Source organism: Marmota flaviventris, chromosome 1 (genome assembly GCF_047511675.1).
Source record: "Marmota flaviventris isolate mMarFla1 chromosome 1, mMarFla1.hap1, whole genome shotgun sequence".
In the NCBI taxonomy this organism is placed as follows: Eukaryota; Metazoa; Chordata; class Mammalia; order Rodentia; family Sciuridae; genus Marmota; species Marmota flaviventris.
In genome coordinates, this window is record NC_092498.1 from 15,395,084 (window position 1) to 15,417,045 (window position 21,962).

General features: G+C 49.0%; 1 protein-coding gene across 5 annotated transcripts in view; it reads left to right on the forward strand.

Annotated features, from left to right (window-relative positions):
• Window positions 1-21,962, forward strand: part of Hipk2 (homeodomain interacting protein kinase 2) — a 245,985-nt gene that overhangs the window by 111,798 nt on the left and 112,225 nt on the right. For all 5 annotated transcript variants that reach the window (XM_071611718.1, XM_071611728.1, XM_071611726.1 and 2 more), the window contains exons 3-7: window positions 10,762-10,885; window positions 11,167-11,286; window positions 12,911-12,997; window positions 14,555-14,739; window positions 20,388-20,550. In XM_071611718.1, the coding sequence (XP_071467819.1) occupies window positions 10,762-10,885; window positions 11,167-11,286; window positions 12,911-12,997; window positions 14,555-14,739; window positions 20,388-20,550 (679 nt within the window). The remainder of the gene's footprint in view (window positions 1-10,761; window positions 10,886-11,166; window positions 11,287-12,910; window positions 12,998-14,554; window positions 14,740-20,387; window positions 20,551-21,962) is intronic.

A 21,962-nucleotide genomic window follows, 5' to 3' on the forward strand; every position in this document is an offset into this window, starting at 1 on the left:
TGGTGCCAGGACCATGTGTGCTTCCCCAGAGAGCAAGGCCAGCCTCGTGTACCCCTGCCTGCCTGGAGACAGCCACTTCCTCTACCCACTACGTCAGAACACACTCCCTTGGCCAGGAAGGCTCCTGGCTTTGGAAACTAACTTATTTAGGGAGTGAGTAGGTTTGACCCTTCTTTCTCAATCATTCTCTACCAAAAACACAGCAGGGGGAAGGAGGCTTCTCTGATGATGCTTTTCCTATGGGAATATCCCAGTGGCTGCAACGGAAATTCACCCGCTAACATATGTTTGGCATCTTTACTCAGTGGGCTCTTTTTTCTGTCTTGGGTTTCTGGCTTCTGCTCTCTTAATTGAACTAGCTTCAGTTGGTGACACTGAATGTGTCTCCCTTTCAAAGAAAGAGCAAGTTTCTATCATGGGTGCCCAGTCTCTTACCCCAAACCATCAGACAGAATGGCTGTGGCTCAGCTCCACCGCACATGACCAGATGGTGCTGGAAGGAAGGGAAATGCCCCAGAGATGAGCCTCGACTGTGGTCCAGGCCCTCGTGTATGAGTTAAGGACTTGGGGACTCTCTAGCATAGGCATGGGGAACCCTTGGGAAGGACAGCACAGTGGCTCTTCTGCTCATGGTCATTTTCCAGCTAACATTTATTGAGTACTAGCCACGAATTAGCCAAAGCCAAATGTTGAAGCAGTGAGAACTTTGACATTTAGATCAGTAAAGCTGCACATGTGCAATATTGCTTTCTCAGTAAGCTTTTCTTTCTCTGGGGGGGTTTGGGGAGGTTGACCGTGAGTAACAGGTTCACATGGAAGAAGCCAGCCCTTTCCCTGCCTGACATCTCATGGTCACTTTTGGTAGATACCGTGTCACCAGGATGTATGAAGTGAAGATGCCGCATGTGCTTCTGATCCACAGGAACTGAAATTTCAAATTCCCTCCCAGTGCAGAGGAAAAGGAATGGCCCCAGCAAGCTGAAGGTGACCGCAGGTGACAGTGCAATACAGGGTGGGCCTTTCTAGAATCAGAAGCTGCCCTCAAGAAGCTCCAAATGCACAGTTTCAACCCCCAGCCTCAGTCAACAAACTTACAAAGCAGAAGCAAAACGATCAATAAAAGGAACCACAAGAAGGACTGTCATAAGAGACTGTCTGCGGCTCTGTCCGCTTCCCCAGCCAGCTGTGGCATGTTCCCAGCTTCGGCCTTCGCCATCACCCCGTCACCTGCTCAGGCAGCTCATCAGGGCAGAGTGCCCTGAGGCTTGGGGTCCACTCTGCCAGTGCCACCCACACCTGGCTCAGGCGAGCCAACCACACGTCACCACCCAAAGCCCCTTTGAGGAGAAGGGGTGGTGTGTGGCAGGGAACCTGAGGGTTTTGACACACTGGCCATGTTCCATTTCTTCACTCCACTGGTAGTGACACTGGCCTTTGTTTTCTGATCAGTACATTGAGCTGTACTTTTTTCTTGTGCTCTTCTTTGTATGTGTGCTATCTTCCTCAAAAAAAAAAAAAGACTAAAAAACTTTAAAAGAACCTGGAGCTGTCCATAGGTAAACAGAATAACTATGTGTGGCTGCTCACAGAACTTTGTGACTCTGTATCCCAGGCTGACAGGTACGTCCAGGGACATTTATTGAGCACACACTTTGGAAAATGGCCCCAGCATGAAACCTAGCTTGGTGACACTGAGAGGCTGGGAGGCCAGGCAGGCTCTCTCCAGAAGTGTGTGGCTTCATGGTAAAGTCACCAGAGACCAGACTAGGAGATATCAGGGCCCCAGGCTGGGGACAGGCAAAGTAAGTACTGCGTGTCAGGAGGGCAGTGATTCTAGGAATTCCAGGGCAGTACGAGTGTCTTTGAAGTGACCCCCATGGGCTTCCTGGAAAGGACCCAAGCTGGTTCTTCCTGGAAACACCTCTCACTAGGGTTTGAATTCTTAGTGTTCTTTTGTTGTCTTTTTCTTTCCCTTCCTTCTCGCTTTTTGTATTTCACCAAAAGGTGTCAGTGTGGTCGAGGTGGCCCGAATCTCTGCTGAGCCTTCTTCATTTTGTTTAACATACCCTGCTGCATAAATTGAGAGGCTAGCATTAGAATGTGTTCTGGTCTCCAAAAACAGGTTTCCAGTCTACACCACCATCATCAGAAGCCTTTGGAGATTAGAGCCAACCTTTCTGTCTGGTATAAAAGCAAGAAAGTTAGATTTTTTATTTTGATTTTGATTTTAGATCAGTGGAAAAAGTATGTGTGAGGGTGGGGTGGGGGGTGGGGGTGCGTCTGTATTTAGTGCGCACCAGGAAAATCTTATGCAGAGCCAAGATCTTCACAGCAATACAAATCCAAAAACCTGCCTCTCCAATCCTAACATTGTCCTGGAAATGGCCAGTTAATTCAAAGAAGCCAGCTTCCTTCAAGACACTGTCCAGGTGTGGCATGAGAACAATGTCAGCATCTAGACCAAACTGCAGTACGGTCATCCTCCCATTCAGATCACACGATTGGCCCAGTATCTGGAGCATTTCTGTTGGTGATAGCCAAAGGTATCCAATGGCAACAGAGTCACCTGGGAGGGTCTTGAAATGATCCTCACCGGAGTTTTATGGGCATTGGTGGCAGAACATCTGGGACATCTCTGCATGAGCTTGCTCTGTGCTTTGTATCAAGCTGCAAGCATCCAAGGCGCGTGTGCAGTGCCCTCCCGGCTCTCCCTCGGGAATGGTAGCCTCTCTTAGCAGCAGCTTCCTACCAGGGTGTCTCTTCAGCTCGTCACAGGGCAAAGTGCGAGGCCAGAGACCTCAGGGTGCCCCTGTTTAGCCCCTCCGAGGTGGTTCCGTGCAAGCTGATACAGTCGGGGGCTCCTGGTCAACCTCGCCTTTTGTTCTTAGAACCCCACCCTGGGTCCTGTTTCCTTCTGCTTCTCCACCTCACACCCTGACCACAGAAAAGACAACTCCTCTCAAACCTCCTGTTTGTTGAAAAAGCTGTTCTTTTTCAAAACCAAATGTGCCAGGGTGACCTGGGACTAGCTCGGCCTCTATCACTGTTTAAATCTCCACTTGGGCCCTCGTGGATTCGCAGGTGTGCGCTGAGCTCCGCTTGCACAGGTGCTGGCCTGCTCCCCGGTCAGTGGTGGGAGCATGTTCCGCCTTGGAGTGGCTCCCAGGGCGCTCTCCTGCCCCTGCCCTCCGCACAGGTCTCTTCTGCCTCTGGCTCCCATTTCTCCAAAATCGCCTCCTCCTCCTTCTCCTCCTCCCTTCGCTTGAGATTTCAGAGGCCGTTCCCTGGGTCCTTTGTTGCTTTGATGTAATCCCTTGCTTCCACTCAGGTCACCGGCTCAGACAGTGGCTCAGAGCTCATGACAGCATTGCCAAGTCTCCTTATTTTTGCAGTGGAAACATAAGATTTAACAACCCATCTGAAATACAATTTTACATTTTGATTGCTTCTGCCCTAGCCATACCGAGGTTACTTTCAATCTACATATATTTGTGGGAACGGGCTTTTTCACTGCAGTTCAATTCAAGTACACCTTATAATATCAGTGATTATAAAATACCACGGACTAATAGAGTGTCTTGCTTCCAAGGAGTTCAAACTGCTTTATAATTCTGCTGACCATAATTTATCTTCATAAGCTGCTGTAGAGACAAGAGGAAAAAGCGAGATTAATAATCACATTTATAGATGGTGAAATAAAAACTTGGGGAAATTGAGTAACATTTTTCCAGCACCGCTCAGCTCTCCCTGTGCTCTTGGATTAGTGCTGCAGATTAATTGCTCGCTCCGGGAGTGCTGAACCTTGCCCTGTTTATCAGAGCACCGAGGGTGTGAGGGGGACATTGGCTCGGCCTGTGTTCAGCTGTGGGGGAGGCTGGGGTGAGTAGAGGCTGCCTTCCTGCATCTTAGACCACTGTTGCCTCTGATGCTGTGAGCACCCCCCGAGCACCCCCCTGGACCTGGTCCCCAGGCTGTATTCTTGGGCATCACTCTGACCTCAAGACCACTTGGTTAGGAAGAGCCACATGGCCCAGGACAGGCACCACCTTCTCAGTCCTGGCTGCACAGTGCAGTACATGCCACCAGTGATAATATGGGACCAAGTGAAAGGAGGGGGATGGATAGGGAGTTCTGCTTCCAAAGCCAGTGACGGGCGCATGGCTGTTGGTTAAACAGTCTCCTAATGTTTCAAGGTATAAGAAGGAAAGGGGGCTTTAAAAATGAGGAAAAGGGGGTGAGGGTTAGCTCAGTGGTAGAGCCTGTGCTTAGCATGCACCACGCCTGGGTTCAATCTCCAGTATCCCCTGCAAAAAGAAAGAGATGCTCTCTTATTTGATTACTGTCATGTGGGTTCAGGAAGATAATAGATAAGTGATTTAATGTGTGTTGATTGCTACTCCATGCCAGGCCCTGCAAGGTGCTTCCTAGGATGCTCTGTTTAATTGAATCCTCATTCCAGCACAGGAAGCAGGTGACGACAGAACCTGAGAGCCCCGGGATTGGGCCCGAGAGCCCAAGGCTCCGTCTGTATCTCCACACCTCAGCTGGAGGTCGTCCCCTGCAGGGTCACATGATCTGGGCTCATCTAGGGGTAGCAAGAGAGCCAGAGGAGCTAAATATCAAAGCTTCAATAATTGATGTGTTAAAATGACAGTTGGGTTGTTTTTGTTTTTGTTTTTTTTCTCTTCCTATAGGAAAACAGAATTTTCAGTGTCTTGTCATGGGGATGTTGGAAAGGAATGGTCCTTCTCTTTCCCAGGTGCAAGTTTTGTCTGGCACATCATGTATGTTCCAAGTATTTTTGATGTCCCAAAGTAGTATTGAGGAGATTCTTTCAGACAGAGGTGTGCAGAGGCGCTGCAACAGGGAAGGTGAGGAGCAGCAGTGGCAGGGGTGTGGTCAGCAGTACGGGGACCCTTGTGCCCTGTGCTCAGGAGCCAGCCACTCTCCCTGCCCTGGAGCCAACTGCGAACCTCTCCAACTGAAATCAGAAGGCCGAGAGTCTGCCTCTTGCTGAGGGCTGCCAGCTCCCAGGTGGGGAGACCAGCCACCTGGGGGCTGCAGCTGGCACAGCCATTCCCTCTAGCAGTGTGTACTGAGTACTTTCTGTGCCCCAGGCACCGTGCTAGGCTCTGGATGTGGGGAGAGGGATGTGCTCACGCTGCCTGGTGCCTGGAGGCCACCCCCACTTTGCCATTTGTCAAGATTACCACTGTCTTTCGTTAGAAATGTTGGAAAAGAATGATCCTTCTTTCTTAGGTGTAAATTCTGTCTGACACTTTATGTATGTTTAAAGTATTTTCGACGTCCCAAAATAGGAATGAGGAGATTCTCTGAGACGGTGTGGGGCCAGCAGGTGCTCCATTAATATTTATTGAGCCTGGCTGGTGTGAGTTTGTCATTCCTCGCATCTTTGTCCCATGGCAAGCCAGCCCAGAGGAGGTGTGTCTGAGTAGAGCAGATGGAAGGAAGAGGGGAGGGCAGGAAAGAAGGCTGTATCCGAAATGTGTCTCTTGCGAGCAGAGAAGACGCATCCCTGGGGAGGGAGAAGAGCTCAAGGTGGCTCCGAAAAGGCAGCAAGGGTCTCGGGTGGTCAGCGGTGCACTGAAGGCCCTGATATAGCAAGCCTCTGTGTCACCAGGCAGGGAGATGGCTTCCAGGGCATGACACCGTGGCCACAAAACGAGAGGCTTGGACCAAATCCGAGGTGTTAAATGCCCATCCTACGTGACTTTGGGGCCACTCCAACCCTGCTCCTCCTCTTTTCTGCTGACAAGCAACTGCAAATAGGTGTCTCTCCCTGCAGCCCTGCTCAGGCGCCTCTACAGGTGAGCGTGGGCTGGCCCACACCTGCCCCTCGCCCCTGGCTGAGGCCTGCCCTGGGGCCCCAGCCTCTACTCCTTCAGCAGATTCACCCTGACATTCCCGTTTCTGCACTGCTTTCCAACCTCCAGTGGGTCACAAACATACTCTAGCACTTGCTTATATTTAATCAAGGTTTATTCAATCAGCAAACACGTATTGATTGAGTGGCTACTAGATACCAGGCACCATGCTGCCTTGTGGACTTGGTAGAGTAGACACAGTGGGCAGGTTCCTGGGAAAGTGCTGTACAGTGACATTTCTGGCACATAGATGGAGACCAGCTGTCATCAGGGGGTTGTCTGTAGCAGTGACAGTTAGGCTGAGGTGTGAGGATGGCAATGGGCAGCCATGGAGAGCATTCCAGGCAGGGACAGAGTCCCGTGAGGGTCGGAAGGCACTGACGGGTTGCGGAACCTGAAAGGGGCTGGGAGAATGGCTGGGAGGGCTCGTGGATCCTGGGCCGTGGAGGATTCAAACTTCACCCTAGGTGCAGCGGGGCAGCTGAGAAGGAGGGGGTGCAAGCAGGAGAGTGGATGGATTGCCTGGTGGGCTCAAGGCCCCGGGTCCAATTCCCAGCACATAAGCAAGGGAGGGCGGAAGGGATGGGAACTGGACAGGAAGCTCCAGGTGGGACGGCCGGCCAGGGCCAGAGCCCTGCCAGGAGACACAGAGAACCTGGGACTGATGTGTGGGAGACTTTGGAGCTGGTCCTGTGCATGGATTGGATGGCGGAGAGGGAAGAGACGAAGACAGGGATCAAAGATCCTTTCCAGATTTCTGGCTAAGCATCTGAGGGTGGGGTAGCTCCCTTCCAAGTAGTGAGGGGAAGAGGAAGGAATTGGTTTGGAGAGGAGGGATGAAGTAGATTTCCCTTTTTTTGCATAGGGCAGGGGTGGGTTACCAGGGATTGAACTCAAGGGCACTCCACCCCTGAGCCACATCCCAGCCCTATTTTGTATTTTATTTAGAGACAGGGTCTCACAGAGTTGCTTTTGCTGAGGCTGGCTTTGAACTGCCCATCCTCCTGCCTCAGCCTCCTGAGTTGCTGGGATTACAGGTGTGCACCACGGAGCCTGGCCTAGAGTTCCTTCTAAGCACATGAACTCTAGGATGACTGAGAGGCATAACAAGGAGACAGCAGGCTGTCAGACTTAAGTCAGGAGCTGAGAAAAGAATTCAGGGATGGAGACAGAAATTTGGAAATACAAGCAGAGTTTAAACCTGTGGGAGTGAGATTACTGTATCAGTTTCCTAAAGCTGCTATAACAAGTGCTACAAAATGTGTGGATACTTATTCACAAACTTCTCTCACAGTTCTGGAGGCTGGAAGACCAAAATCCAGTGTCATCAGGGTCATGCTCCCTCTGAAGCCTCCAGGGGGTGTCTTTTCCTACATCTTCCTGCTTCGGTAACTCCAGGTGTTCCTGGGCTTGTGGCAGCTAATTCTACTCTGTCTCTGTCTTCACATGGCCCCTTTGCTGCTGTGGCTGTGTCCAAATTCCCCTCTTATAAGGACACTAGTCATATTGGATTAGGGGCCAGCTACTTCAGTATGGCCTCATCTTAATTAATTACACCTGCAACAACCCCATTCCCAAATAAGGTCACATTCTGAGGTCCTAGGATTGCAACTTTCGCTTATCTTTTACAAAATTCAACTCCTGTCAATTATCGACAAGGAGATGAGCAGGGCCCAGGGCTTCGCCAGCATGTGACAGTGGATAGAGGAAGACAAGCCAGTAAAGGAAGTGGACAGGCCAGCAGCAGAGGGGTGGATGGACAGATCTGGGAGACCATGGTGCCCGGAAAACCAAGAGCAAGAGTGGAGCGATGGACTGTGTGGAAGAAAGGCAGCTCTCGGGTCTGCGGGTGAAAAGTTGACCATGGACATGACAGTGTGGAGGCCATGCCGGTCTCACCAAGGACAGTACTCAGCAGAGCATCGCCAGGTCCCGTTAGAAGAGGCTGAGGGGATACAGTGGGTCAAGAGATGGAAACCACAGGGGAGATCACCCACGGGGACTGGGGTGGGGAGTGGCAGGGCACCCGGCAGCGCTGCGAGAGACGGGAGGGCGAGGACCCTCTGGGTCTGGGTGTGTTGTCGCGTTTGCTTGTTCTGTCCTTGCAGTTGCTTTGTTTTCTAGAGTGGAGTTGCTGGTGCTGTCAGGTGCTTCTTCAGCTACTTTCCGTGTCTGGTGTCTGTGTTCCACACGTCTCGTGTCCGTTGACAGTTGCCCCATGCTCCAGTGTCGCCCTCCCAGCTTGAGAGCCCTTCACAGGACAGAGCTGTTCTTCTGTTCCCCAACCATTTAACCCGAGGCCCGAGCGTTTATTCTTTGTGGTCAGAGCAGGAAAAACCTGTGCTGTATGTGTGTGTCATGGTACCAGGAGTGGCTGCGCTTCATTTTCTTGGTCAACTAAGCAATTTTCACAGGCCCTGCTCATGTAATGTCAGCTGTCTAGACCTGTGACTTCTGTTTCTTGCCCAAGAACATCACCAGAGTGCCAGGGAGACAGTCTCAGTTTTGGATTCTGCTGTATATGGCTCCAGGGGACAGGAACTGGAAAGGGAGGTGTCCACAGGTAAAAGGCGGCCTGCTTTGGGGCTGTGAGAGCCCATCTAACTGATAGGAAGGGCCGGCCCAAGGTCAAGCGCAGAGAAGACCCCAGGGAACTCACCGCCTCCTTCCTCAGGCGGGGCCTGGAGAACAGTGTGGCACACATCCCCACATCCAGCCATGCTGGCCACCCACCGAAGGCAGCCCAGGCCCGCGCCACGTGTGACAGGAGGCAGGGCACTGACTCTAGAGCAAGCCAGGCGGGAAGAACGGCAGGCGCTGCAGCGCTTTCTCTGTAGGGTTGCTTTCAGGCATTCCTTTCTATCCTTACAGCACACTAGAGGTGATCCAGCTAGGACCTCGCCATCCCACACTAAGATGGTGAATGTGGGAGCCCCGGAATGGGGCACAGGTGACCTGGCAGGCTTGGGGTTGAGGCTGCCTGAAACAAGGGTGTGCAGTGGGGTTCATCATGGAGCCACCCAGGCAGCCCCAGCTCTTGGATGCCAGAGGGCGAGAGCAGCCCAGAGTGGCCTGAAGGAGAGTGAGGGGCCAGGGAGAGCACTGGCAGCCATCCCCAGTAGTGCGGGGACAGGGACAATGGAAGGCCTGTGAAATAGCAGCACTGGGGCAGTGTGCTCCGTGCCCTCCCGGCAGTGACTCTCCTTCTGTTAGTCAGCTTTCCTTCTCTGAGGCAACTGACTTATGATACAAAACGGGTATTTTGGTTCACAGTTTGAAGGTTCCAGTCCATGGTCAGCTGGCCCCATTGCTTTGGGCCTAGGGTAAGGAGCACTCCCTGGTGGGAGAGCACGACAGAGCAAAACCATCATGAGCCATGGAGCAAAAAGGAAAGAGAAAGGGGTTGGAGGCCCAAGTCCCTTTCAAGGACATGCTCCCGATGACCCAAGGGCCTCTCACTAGGCCCCACCTCCCAAAGGTTCTGCAACCTTCCGGTAGCACTACCCCAGGGGACCACATAGGGCCTGTGGGGGACATTCAGCATCCAGACCATCGTACCCCCTTACTGCCCAGAGCAACAGTGAGGTGACTCCAGAAACACCATCTCCCCCTCCTTTGTGCATCTGAAAAATCAAAACTTTGTAACAAGGTATTTTAGTGGGGTTTTTTTGTTTGTTTGGTTGGTTGGGTTTTTTGTTGTTGTTGTTTTCAATACTATTTTCTAGAGAAGGGAGATTAGCAATGAGAGCAAATTTAAATGGGGGAGGTGAAGCCTGCTTTTTGAATGGAGAAAATTCATCCAGAAAATCAGAATCCAGCAGAGGCCACCTGGCGCCCCTCCTGTCAGGTGGGCAAAAGGTGACCTGGTGGAGGACAGCCTCCGCCCTTGGCTACCGCTCTTGATTGCTAAAGGCAGGCAGAACAGCCTCCCCTCGCTTCGCTTTATCAAGTGGGAAACGTAGGGAGAAAGCTGCGGCGGGGCTGATGTATTTTGTATCACACAGAGCCCGAGGCCACAGTTCCAAAGAGTATGAGCTGTGTTCACGTGTCAAATTTTGAGCCTGGTTGTCCCTAAGACGTACCCCTACTGAGTCGTAACAAATGCTCAGAGAAGAGGGTGTGCTCTGTAGTCTCTGGTTTTGATTACCAATTTCATGTGCAGTTTTCTGAATTTAAGTGGTTTCCTTTGAAATCTCCATTATGTGACCTTGTCTGTTGTGTGAGGGGACATTGGCTCCTATAGTCAAGAATGGGTTGTTGGTAGCTTCTAATGGAATTCTGGTTGATTCCTAGATAATGTATTCATGAACAGGGAATGATAATTGTAACATGAGAGATCTTCTACTGAGATTAACTTTGTAGAAGCTAATGAAAACAAAATAGTAATGTTTCCTTGAGAAAATGTGAGATAGATCCCCAAGAAAAGAATCACCGGTGAGAATAGATATTGGACTTAATCCCATTGTTTTGGTGGAAGCAAATTGTTTCACATCTTCTTAAAAGGAGAATATTTGTGTGTCAGAATTCCTTTGTAAAAAAACAGGCATCCTCCAAAGATTTCCAGGTCTTTAGTTATAAAAGCTGGCTCCCTAGTCCCATTCACGTGGTCATCATTTCATCTGGTTGGCATGTAGGTAGTGAAGCTGATAAGCGTGCTTCCTATAAGATCTGCTCCCCAGATTTGCCTGGCCCTACACCTAGCCAGCCAGACGGAGCCCGAGAGCGGATGGGTCACTGCACCACACCAACTCTCCTGGGCACCACAGGCCTCCACTGGCAGTCAGTAGGAGTCCCCAGGTTGGAAAGCCAGAGTTCATGTAGAAACAGCTGCCTACGTCTCCACATGCTAATGGCTCCTTCTGTTCTTCCTTTCCAGGGCCCCTGAGATCATCCTTGGTTTACCGTTTTGCGAGGCGATTGACATGTGGTCCCTGGGCTGTGTCATTGCAGAGCTGTTCCTGGGTTGGCCGTTGTATCCAGGAGCTTCCGAGTATGATCAGGTGGGTCCCAATGACACAGGTATTCACAGCGGGACCTCATTCCTCAGCTTAAAAATATCCTGATTAGCATTTCATTTCTAACCCTACCTATGGGTGCCATCATGGACTCACTCATTGTCTCCCAAAATTGCTTCTCTTAACCTTGCTATTTTGTTCTCTTTTCCTTCTTCTTTCTGTATGAAACTGTCATTTCCATTTTTTTCAAATCCACAAGAGCCATGAGTACGCCATATGTACAGTGACAAGAAAAGCCCTGACCCCCTTCTCGTCTTTTCTTGCAGATTCGGTATATTTCACAAACACAGGGTTTGCCAGCTGAATATTTATTAAGCGCAGGGACAAAGACAACTAGGTTTTTCAACCGTGACACAGACTCGCCGTATCCTTTGTGGAGACTAAAGGTAGGAAGAGCATCCCCTCCGTCCTCGCCAGTGGCCCAACACTCAGGAAGGAGGGCACAGCTCCATTAGAGGGGCGCTTTTGACATTAGTGCATTGGTCCCAGGTCTCACTTTAATTTGGTGAGCAAAATGGGGGCATGGGGTGTGGTTGTTAATACATGGTGTGACTGAACTTGCAAGTTCAAAAGCACCTTTCCTCTTGGCCCACTGATGTCTGAGAAGCTTGAGTCCCCAGTTAAGATCATTAATCTCCCAGGATTTTACTCCATGAGGCTCGAGGACTGATTTGTTCTAGGGAAAGAAATGAGCTACCCCTTGGCCTGGAGGAGTAGAGTCCAGAGGGAGCCAGGCTCACATGCAGCAAGCTCTGACCCACGACCTTGAGAACTAGAATGTAGGGTTGGGCCCCGTAGGACGCAGAGGGGTTTGTGAAGGGTTCTCCGGGCAAAGGAACCGCCTCAGCAAGGTGCGTATCGCAGGCCCCGTGGTCTGGTCTGAGGTGGCGTGTGCTCTGTGGCACGCCATAAGTTCTTCAGGTTTTACACAAATGGAAACATATTTTGCCTTCACTTTGATCTGTGCCTAGTAATTCAAATTAATGTATTTTCCTGGGAAAGAGAAAATAATAAAAGTCTTAAATATGTTTTATATTCACTTGAGGTGTTTCCTTTTTTGCAGGAGGGTGGGTGGGTGGTTTTTTGGCAGAAACTACAGCCAGATTCTAATATAGTTTAAAAATAACATGTGGCAAATAGTCACAGAAGATTGAGAAAAGAGAGTTGTGAACTAAGCAGGCACTCTTAGGCCATTTGGCCACTATAAAGATGAGCATCAAGGTCAGGTCCAGTTGGAAGCCCTCGGGTGGAGGAGGGTGAGCCAGGCGGGAGGCAGAGCCTCATCCCACTCGTCCAGCTGTTCCCAGGAGTCAGCAGTTTCAGGTGTGCTGTCCTTGAGTGAGATTCTGGGATCAATCACCTCTGTCTATGGATGAGTCCAAAACCTCATGGCAATTGGAAACAGCAGTTTCCCAGCCAATGGGAGCAGTGGATGTCTGTGTCCGTGCCCAGGCAGCACAGATCACAGGCTCTGGAGCCACCTGCCACCTGCTGGCCAGAGGACCTTTGCAAGTTCCCTAGGCTTTCCATTCCTGTTTTCCTGTCTGGAAAATGGGGTTAGCAATCATCCTGCTTAGTGTGGTTATGAAGACTACTTCATAGGTTAATGTGCTTTGAAATAGCACTGGGAGAGCTTCGTGTATAAGGACTTATTACATAAAGTAATATTTTATATAACATATTATATAAGAAGGGGCTCCTGCTTTTCCACCTATCTCAAACTTAGGGAAGGCTGTAGGGAATTCAGGAACACGGCAGACCGCCCTCATCTTAGAATACTCCATTGCTGATTCAGAGCAGGCCATGAATGGAGGTGTTCATGGGAAGGCAGAAGGATGAGTGAGTGTGGATGAATAAAGGAATTAGTGTGCAGGTTACTTTAAGAAGAATTAAAGCCTCTTCTCTACCAGGTGGGAAGGACCCTCTGCGGGAAGCGTGAGCTCAAGTGTTTGAGACTGAGTGACTAGGAGCTAAGCCACATTACCAATCAGCTTTTGCCTCTCTTGATAGACACCAGATGACCATGAAGCAGAGACGGGGATTAAGTCAAAAGAAGCAAGAAAGTACATTTTCAACTGTTTAGATGACATGGCCCAGGTAAGCGCCGTGGGTGAACATGCAGTGCAAGCCTTTTGAACACCACGTGCAGCAGGACCTCTGCCGGGGTGTGTAGTGCAGGCATCTGTGGGCTGTGTTCCTTCTGAAGACCCCAGGGAAAACCATCCATGACTCCCTACCAACTTCTGGTGGCCCTGGCGTCCTCACATCCCTTGCCTGGTAGCTGTATCACTCTCATCCCTGCCTCCTTTTCCACGTGACCTTCTCCCTATGTCATCTCTGGCTCAGTGTTCAGTATAAAGGCAGAACCCTAATCCACTGTGACCTCATCTTAACTTGATCACATCTGCAAACACCCCATCGGTTACTTTGGATTAGGACAGGAACATATCTTTTTTTTTTTTTTAAGACTTTTTTTTTTTTTTAAGTTGTAGATGGGCACAATACCTTTATTTTATTTATTTATGAGGTGCTGAGGATCGAACCCAGTGCCTCACACATGTGAGACAAGCAATCCACCACTGAGCCACAACCCCAGCCCAGGAACATATCTTACAGGGGAACATAATTCAACCTACTCCACTTACTTTCTCTCAGCTCACTAGCAGGGACCATAGACTCTCAACTTCGTGCCCCAGAGAAAATTCTAAAACTTCAGCTATTTTTAGTGTGAAGACTAGTCTAAAAGTGAGTTTTCTTTAAAGCAATGAGAAATAAAGCTATAGTCCAATAAACACTTAGCACACCTCTTACTGCAGATGAGTGTAACCAAAAATCCTGATTCTGAGTAAAGCACACTTGTCAGTTGATTAGTAGCTTAGATTGTCTGAGAACACTGAAATTGCTTTCCAGAGCATGCCTTGGAAAAAATAGAAAGTGCCAAAAAAACAAGAATTAAAAAGCCAACCTGGTAGAAACTTTCTCTTGGAAGAAAAATCCTGTGTTCAGATACCCTGCCTGCTTTGGCCAGAGGCGACCACAGTGAACACAGAGAATAAAATGATTCCAGTCCCAACTCAGGGAGCCATGAGAAGTGTGACCTACTGTAGATGGAGGAAGAGGGCACTTGGAGCCTTCCATTTCCTTCTGAAGGTTAAATAAACCATTTTTTGGGTCTTTTTTGTATTGCTTCATTGTGATTCTTTTTTCTTTTAATTGTCATAAAACATAGAGCATAAGATTACCATCTTAGCCTTTCTTATATGTACAGTTCAGTGGAATTAGGTGCATCACATTCTTATGCAACCAGTCTCCAGAACTCTTTCATCTTGAGTTATTTTTAATGAGGTGTGATGAGAGCTACATTTTGACTTAGCTGATTAAAGCAGGAGCAGTTTCCGTCCTGTCACTGAGATGTGTTTGCAGGTGCCACCTACCCCTCGCCCCTTCCCAGAGCCTGACCTCCTCCTGCAGAGAGCAAAGCCACCTCCTGGGGGCTACAGCAGCCTGTGGGTGGTGCCTTCCACAGGGGCAGAGGTGGCCTCCCTGAGCTGGGAAGGGGCCTGGAGATTGGCAGGAGGGACAGGACAGAGTAAAGAGAGGTGGGGGAGGCAAGGCTCGCTGAGGCCCTTGGTCACCTGTCCTGCTTGCTTCCAGGTGAACATGACGACAGAGTTGGAAGGGAGTGACATGTTGGTGGAGAAGGCAGACCGGCGGGAGTTCATTGACCTGTTGAAGAAGATGCTGACCATAGATGCTGATAAGAGAATCACGCCAATTGAAACCCTGAACCACCCCTTTGTCACCATGACACACCTACTCGATTTTCCCCATAGCACACAGTAGGTGTCCTGCTTGTTGCTTTATACTAGGGAATGGTCTTTTTTTCTTTAACAGCCTGGGTAGTAAATATTTTAGGCTCTGTGGCCATCTGGTTTCTGCTGCAGCTACCCAGCTCCATCTTTATGGATGGAAGCAACCACACAGCACGGAAACAAAGGCACGAGGCTGCGTTCCCATAAAGCCTTTATAAAAATATGGGGGTTGGACCAGGACCCCTGGCCGCTGTTTGCTCGATACCAAAAAAGAGGGGACAATGGAGCATGGAGATCCTGGGGTCGGATGAAGCCAGCTCAGGGGTCCACGCGGGGAGGGAAACTCCCAGAAGGGCAGTGCCCAAGAACAAAACTAGTTTCAGCACCAGGTTTACTCCCAAGTCACCCTGGAGTGGACCCAGTCTAGCCTATGTCTGGATTTGTTCATTTACGGTACCAGGAACTGGAGCAAGTGGGGAACAAAGCAATTGGCCCTGCCCACTGAGGTTACTGTCTGCAGGAGAAAGACAAGTAGCCCAAATCCCCAGTCTCCATCAAGAAAGGGAAGGTCGTTATGTGCATATATGACAAGGTCAGTCCAGCAAGACCCTGAGAAGTGCCCTCTGAAGACAAGGAAGAGAATAGGTACGAGCAGGCAGGGCATTGTCTCTGTGGACACTCAGCATGGGCAGATCTGAGCCCCAGACTTGGGCACAGTGGGCGAGATACCAAAGCCACAGGAGCAAGCCCTGCATGGCAAAGATTTGGGTCTTTATCCAAAGAATAATAGAACGTCAAAGACTTTGAAGCGGGGGAAGGCTAGTTAAATTTATCTTGAACACAGGTCTCTCTGCTGCTGCACAACAGTCTGGGGAAAATGTCTATCAAATCTTATAATCCGGAGGTCATTGGTATTTTGGTGACAGCCCTTTCCGTGCAGTGGTGGAAGCAGAAGGCCATAGCAGGTTGAAAGATCCAGTGAAAAGCAGAGAAATAGCAGCCTCTCAAGACATGAGAATGGAAAGGGAGGGGGGAAATGTACGGGTGATCAGGGAGGGGCAGAGGGATTTTTTTTTTTTGAAGACCAAGAAGGCTTGAACAAGTTTAAATTCTGATGGGAACAATCTGGTGGCAAATGAGAAATTAGAGGACAGGGTTGCTCAGGGTCAGTTTATTAAGACAGTGGAAAGGCCTGAGTTAGAACACAGGTGGAGATAGGCCAGTATCACCAAAAGATGGCAGACAAAGGGAGGTGTGGGTGTTAGCAGGTGTGCTGGCTTGATGGAGAAAAGCTGAGAGAGTTCCTGTCGGATAGTGTCTGTCCCTCTGAAGTAGATGGTGAGGTTGTGTGTTGCAAACAAGGTGGTTGGTGGTTTGAGCAGGATAGAAAGTTTAGATATCTAGAGCAGAAGTTTCAGAGCAAACTGACGAGAGCATGAAGTTGGACCTGAAAAGCAGATGATGTGACTGACCTCCCGAGGAGAAAACAGATGGCTGGGTTTGTCTGGGTCAAATTTTGCCAAACTGATAAGAGAAAAAGACGGGTTGATGAGGAAGGTGATGTTGCTGGCAATACAGTGGTTGTAATCCAAAATGGTAGCAATGCCGAGCCTTAGCTGAGGGAATGTGAAGATGAGAAGGGTCCCACTGAAGAGGTGCTTAAAGAAGTAGTCATAGGATAGAGGCCAGCTGGCAGCTGGTATGTCACAGCCATACGAGTACCATGACCCCAGCTATGTGGTCTGGGGATGTGTATATGGAGATAGTAGCTGAGGCAGAGCAAGGTGTGCCAGCAGCAGCCACAGAAGAAGCAGCTGCTACTGGTGGTGGCCACTTTCGTGAAGGAACTGTAGGCCTCATGGAAGACGTGATTCAAGAGAGCTACCTCCACCACGAGGGCGCTGTGAACCAGGGAGGTGTTGCATACCACGAGGCCAGTGGTGGTGACCAGCAGTCCAGGCAGGAGCAGCAGCCCAGGCACCTTACAAACGTGGCTGATGCGGTTCTGCAGCCCCAGCACAGCCATCCACGAATCCAAGTTCTCAAAGTGGCAGTTGCAGGAACTGAAAAGTATTTTCCAGGCAACTCAATACCCTGGTGTGACCACCAGAAAGGGACTTGCAAGATACATCAATGTGACTGAAACCAGAGGGTAGGTTTGGTTTAACAACAGGAGAGACAGATATAGGAAATTAATGCTTGGAGATGCACCATCTGGTTCCCAGGACCACATGTTCCTGGCAGACTTGAACAAACCCTAGAACGCCCTCCTTCAAGAGCCAGATTAGAGATGGGTCTACCTGTTGCAACTGCTACATGGGCCACTGTTGATGCCCAATGCATACTTATCTCCTCAGCAGTTGTACTAGCAATAAAGGAGTGAATTATCAAAAAAAAAAAAAAAAGTTATCATAGTAATAGCTGAAAAAGTTGGATGGGTAGAGAATGTGGCCATGAGCAGAATGCTTGAGTTCATGATTTGGGGAAGTGGAACAGTTTCAGGTCTGGCACACCAGAAAATGGGTGATGGGCATGAGGACAAGGTTACTAAGATGACAAGCAACCTAGAAGCCAGGATGTTCAAAGAGTCATCAGTGCAGCCTCTGAAGCCTTCCTGTGGGCAGAGAAGGGCTTGGAGAGGAAGACTAAGCCAGTGGCAACGGCCTGGGTGAATGAGTGGGACAGGGGGTCTTTGGTGGATGGGAAATTTAATGTTCTCAGATATTCTGGACACAAAAGAATAAGGAATCCCTGTGGTCTGCAGGGGAATTAGGGTGCCCAAGAGCAACATGTTCTCTTTGATCTGGAGGGAAAGGGAAGACTGTGAAAAGAGAGGCTTGCAGATCATGGTTGGCCCTGCCATTGGCTGAGTCTCCAGCCTGGACAGGACCCTATCCAGCCTACAGTGAGCGGGGGCACCCGCGGCGCTTCGTCTGTGTCAGTTCTGTTCCTCCCAGTCAGCGAAGCAAGTTAAGTTGCATCGCAACTACCAGAAAGTGCCTCTTTCATTCAGAGCCGCTTTTGAAACAACCTAACTCCAGTAACAAAGAAGGAATAGGGACCAACTCTTTCAAACTCTTTTTATTTTTTTTAGTATTTATTTTTTGTAGTTGTACACAATAACTTTTATTTATTTTTATGTGTGCTGAGGATCAAACCCAGGGCCTTGCACATACAAGGCAAGCGCTCTACTGCTGAGCTATAACCCCAGCCCCTCAAACTTTTTTCAGGGGATCTGCCCTATTTTTGAGTGTGGCAGGAATCAATCAGGGAGGTGTCATCTGTAACACAAGAAAAAGGACAAATTTGGTGACGTACTGGCTAGGACTCCCAGGACACCAGTTTTTCTATGTTCAGGGGTAAAGAAGGATGATGGGAAACAGCAAGGGCAGGAGACAGGATATGGGGTGTTCTCAGAAAGCCCTGTTGACCATTTGCACTAAGGAGAAATTCTACTTCAGCTAACTGAGCACTAAGATGGTGAGGCAGTCACACCATAAAATCAGCCCCATATAGTAGGGGGGGCTTGAGGAATGGCATCCTGTCCTCCTCTGGCTTCTGTAAAGAACCACCAACACAATGCTTTACTGAGGAACACTGAAAGGGGCCTCAGAAGGAGAGGCAGGTCTTTGAGAACACATAGTCTTCCTGAGAGTAGGCCAAATCCCTAGGGCTCCCCAGAACTTGCTGGGAAGACCATGGAAAACTTGGGGGTGAAAATAAATCTCCAGGCCCACCTTGCTATGGACTCCCAACCTTGGGACTCAGCCACAGCTGCCCCAACATCTGGATTACTAGGTGAAAGAGATGCCCCCTCATTTGTCCATACCAGAGTTCTAGTGTACGAATCTTTTAAAAACCAATCTTCTTAACTAACCCAAAGTAAAAGCACTTGCCTTGTCCTGACAATCAAAATGCAAATCATTTCAGTTAGAAAATTCTGAAGGAGTCAGAACTTTGCACTAAACCATCACAAAACCATCAAGTGCTTTAAATGCATTCCAAAGAGAATACAAAATGTGTAAGTCGTGCTTGCCTATAATCCCAGCAACTTGGGAGGCTGAGGCAGGAGGATCACAGGTTCAAAGCTAGCCAGCAACTTAGTGAAGCCCTAAGCAACTCAGTGAGACCCTGTCTCAAAACAAAAAATAAAAAGGCCTGGGGAATGGGTAATGTGACTCAGTGATTAAGCATCCCTGACTTCAATCCCTGGTACCAAAAAAAAAAAAAAAAATACAAAATATGTTGTTTACACCTTTAGCCTCCACGTGCAGCATGGTACTTGCTAGAAGTTCCAAACCCCTTGGCATCGCCAGCATTAGTAGCAGTATTTTAAACTGTTGGTTACCATGGAATATGCTTTCTTTTTCTCTTCAAGGTCATCAATCAGTAAATGTTTATTTAGCATGCATTATGTGGCAAGTGTAAGTAATCATAAACTTAGATGTAGGATTATGTAAGTCATGTCTAAGATTTTGAAACTTGGAATGCATCTTATGGAAAGGATGCTTTGGGATAGCCCACAAACAACCACTTAGCCCAAAACCTGGTGTACACAGAAATAGTGGACATTTGTAATCTTAAAATAGTAAAAAACTACTTCTTATATTCAATTATTACATTCTAATTAAAATGGACATTTTAAATTGAAGATTAAGTGGAAGTTTATCCTGAAAATTGCATTCGAGGAAAAGTGACTCTAAGGAAATGAAGACCCGCAAGTGAATGAGCAGCAGTATGTAGGCTCTGCAGGATGCTTTATGATGGATCTTCAGGAACTGGAATGGTCAAGGCCACTGGAGGTTTCTTCTTCCTTGATGCTGGTGTCTGTTCTGCTCTCATAACTCTGTAATTAGGGTTTTATTTTGATTCACCAATGCAATGGAGGAAGAAAAAGAAGGGGAAATGCTACTTCATGTAACTGAGCAAGAATTAGAAAAAAACGCAAGGATAAAGGAAGAGAGAGAGAGAGAGGGTATAGGTTCCCTAGACAGTAATTACCTTTGTGTGGCAAACTACCTGCTCTCCCTGGGCCTCAGCCTCACTCATACAATAGGAACACTAATCCTACCTCCATCCTGTGGATGTCATAGGACTGAGTGAAGGATTGCAAACACCTATCAATGCTCTCAGCAAGTGTCAGCATTATTGTTAATTATTTGCATCTTTATCGTTTTCTTTACATACCAATTCTGTTGAGTACAAAGAGGAGCCATGTGTTCCTGGCACTGGGAGAGTTCCTTGGCCATCCCCTAGATCATGCCGGTGGCCCAGGAAAGGGGCAGGTACAGGCACTTTGTAAGCTACTCGATGTTCCCAGAGAGCTGATACATTTGTTTATGGGCCAGAAGCCCCGGAGTGGAGAAGGGGCAGTGAGGCAGGAGGCAGAGGGGCAACATGGGGAATGCAGCGAGGTGTCATGCCTACTGGGATATGTACAACCTCCTTCCACCCAGGATATGAGAAAGGTGGCAGGGCCATGGGAAAGCCATCCAAGTAACATCGGTGGTCACAAATGCACAGACTTTACATGAGAAACCAGGACATTTTGGGTAAACTTAAGTTTCTCTGGTCGTTGTTGATTGGATTAATTATTTCCCTCCATTTTCTCCCCTTTATCCTATTTGATCTTCACCCCTTTCCCTTGTGTCTGTCTCTGCTTTTTATGTAAACAGTGTCAAATCATGTTTCCAAAACATGGAGATTTGCAAACGTCGGGTGAACATGTATGACACAGTGAACCAGAGCAAAACCCCTTTCATCACGCATGTGGCCCCCAGCACCTCTACCAACCTGACCATGACCTTCAACAACCAGCTGACCACTGTCCACAACCAGGTAAGTGGGGTGCTGAGGGGAACCAGGCAGGCTGCCCGCGTGAACAGCAAGACTGATTTCCCCACCAAACCCAGTCAGGGGACAGAATCCTTCTGCTGTCATTCACTCCTAAGGAAGTATTTGCTGCCATAGTGATTTCTTTTGAGAGACCCAGGCACTCTTTCTGTTGGCTCCTAGCCCCACTGAAGGGTCCCAGAAAGGACTCTCAGAGGGACTTCTAAGATAGCACCTCTTCCTGCCTTCCTTTGGCCCAGTGTGGGAACGGGGAGGGGAGCAGCCATGATCCTTTTATGCCTGACATCTGCCTGGTAGGAAATTCAAGAACCAGCAGGGACTCGGGCCCCTCCCTATCCCCACTCCCTTGGCTCCACATGATTTTGTTTTCAAGTTAAAACCTGTTCTTTCTCCAAATGGGGGGGGGGGGGCAGTGTAGTCTGTCACCAGGATTCCTGCAGCTGGAACTAAAAGGGACTGGAAAACTAAGGAAATTCCACAGATTTCCAACCTTTTGCCAATAATTGGCAGGATCCAGCAGCTTTGTAGAGTGCTTGACACTCAGGAAGGGTTATTAAAGGAATGAACTCCAGGTCCTGGCTGCAGCTGCATCTAGAGTCTAAGACTCCTCTATTCCTATCTTCCAATCTTACCATTCCCTCAAAGAAGTGTCCCTAGATTTTTCTTACTGTCACTTTGTAATGACAATAATGTTTATGTGTATGTCGGTCTGCTTTCTCTCTCTCTCTCTCTCTCTCTCTCTCTCTCTCTCTCTCTCACACACACACACACACACACACACACAATGGGAGGAGTATGAATGTGCTACACCTGAGGAATAAATACCTTCACCTGACTGACCACTCATTGGCAGGTCCCCTCCTGTCACTGAGGAGTCCCTGACCCCTTCTTTCAGTCACTGCCCCTGCCCACCTGTTTTCCTGGGCCACTTGTGACTCATTGGCTTATGAAGGTTTTCCTCCTCAGCCTGTCAAGTCTCCCTCTGCCTAGACTATAGGAGGCCACCTGGACTCTGCTGCCCCCTAGGGACATTTAATGTTCAAAGCCCCCTCAGGGTGAAGAGCCACAATCTTTAATGCTTAGAATCAAAGAAACTAACATCCCACCTGGCCCAAGCCCAGCTCTGAGGCTAAGGCATCCACAGTGATGTGAGCTTCTTAACAGAATATCACCATGGTTTTGTTCATCGCCTTCTTGAGACACCTGATCTTAACTCCCTGATCCCAAATTCCCTATTCCTCTCTGCCTTCTGTCTGCCCCATCCAACACCAAAGGCTGTAGCAGAGTGCAGGGGAGGGCCCTCAGGTACGTGCGCCAGGGGGAGAGCCTGCCCATCAGGCCACCCCTCCCATGGGCATCTCTCCTCTGCTGTGGAACTGTGGTCCGTGTGTCCCTGA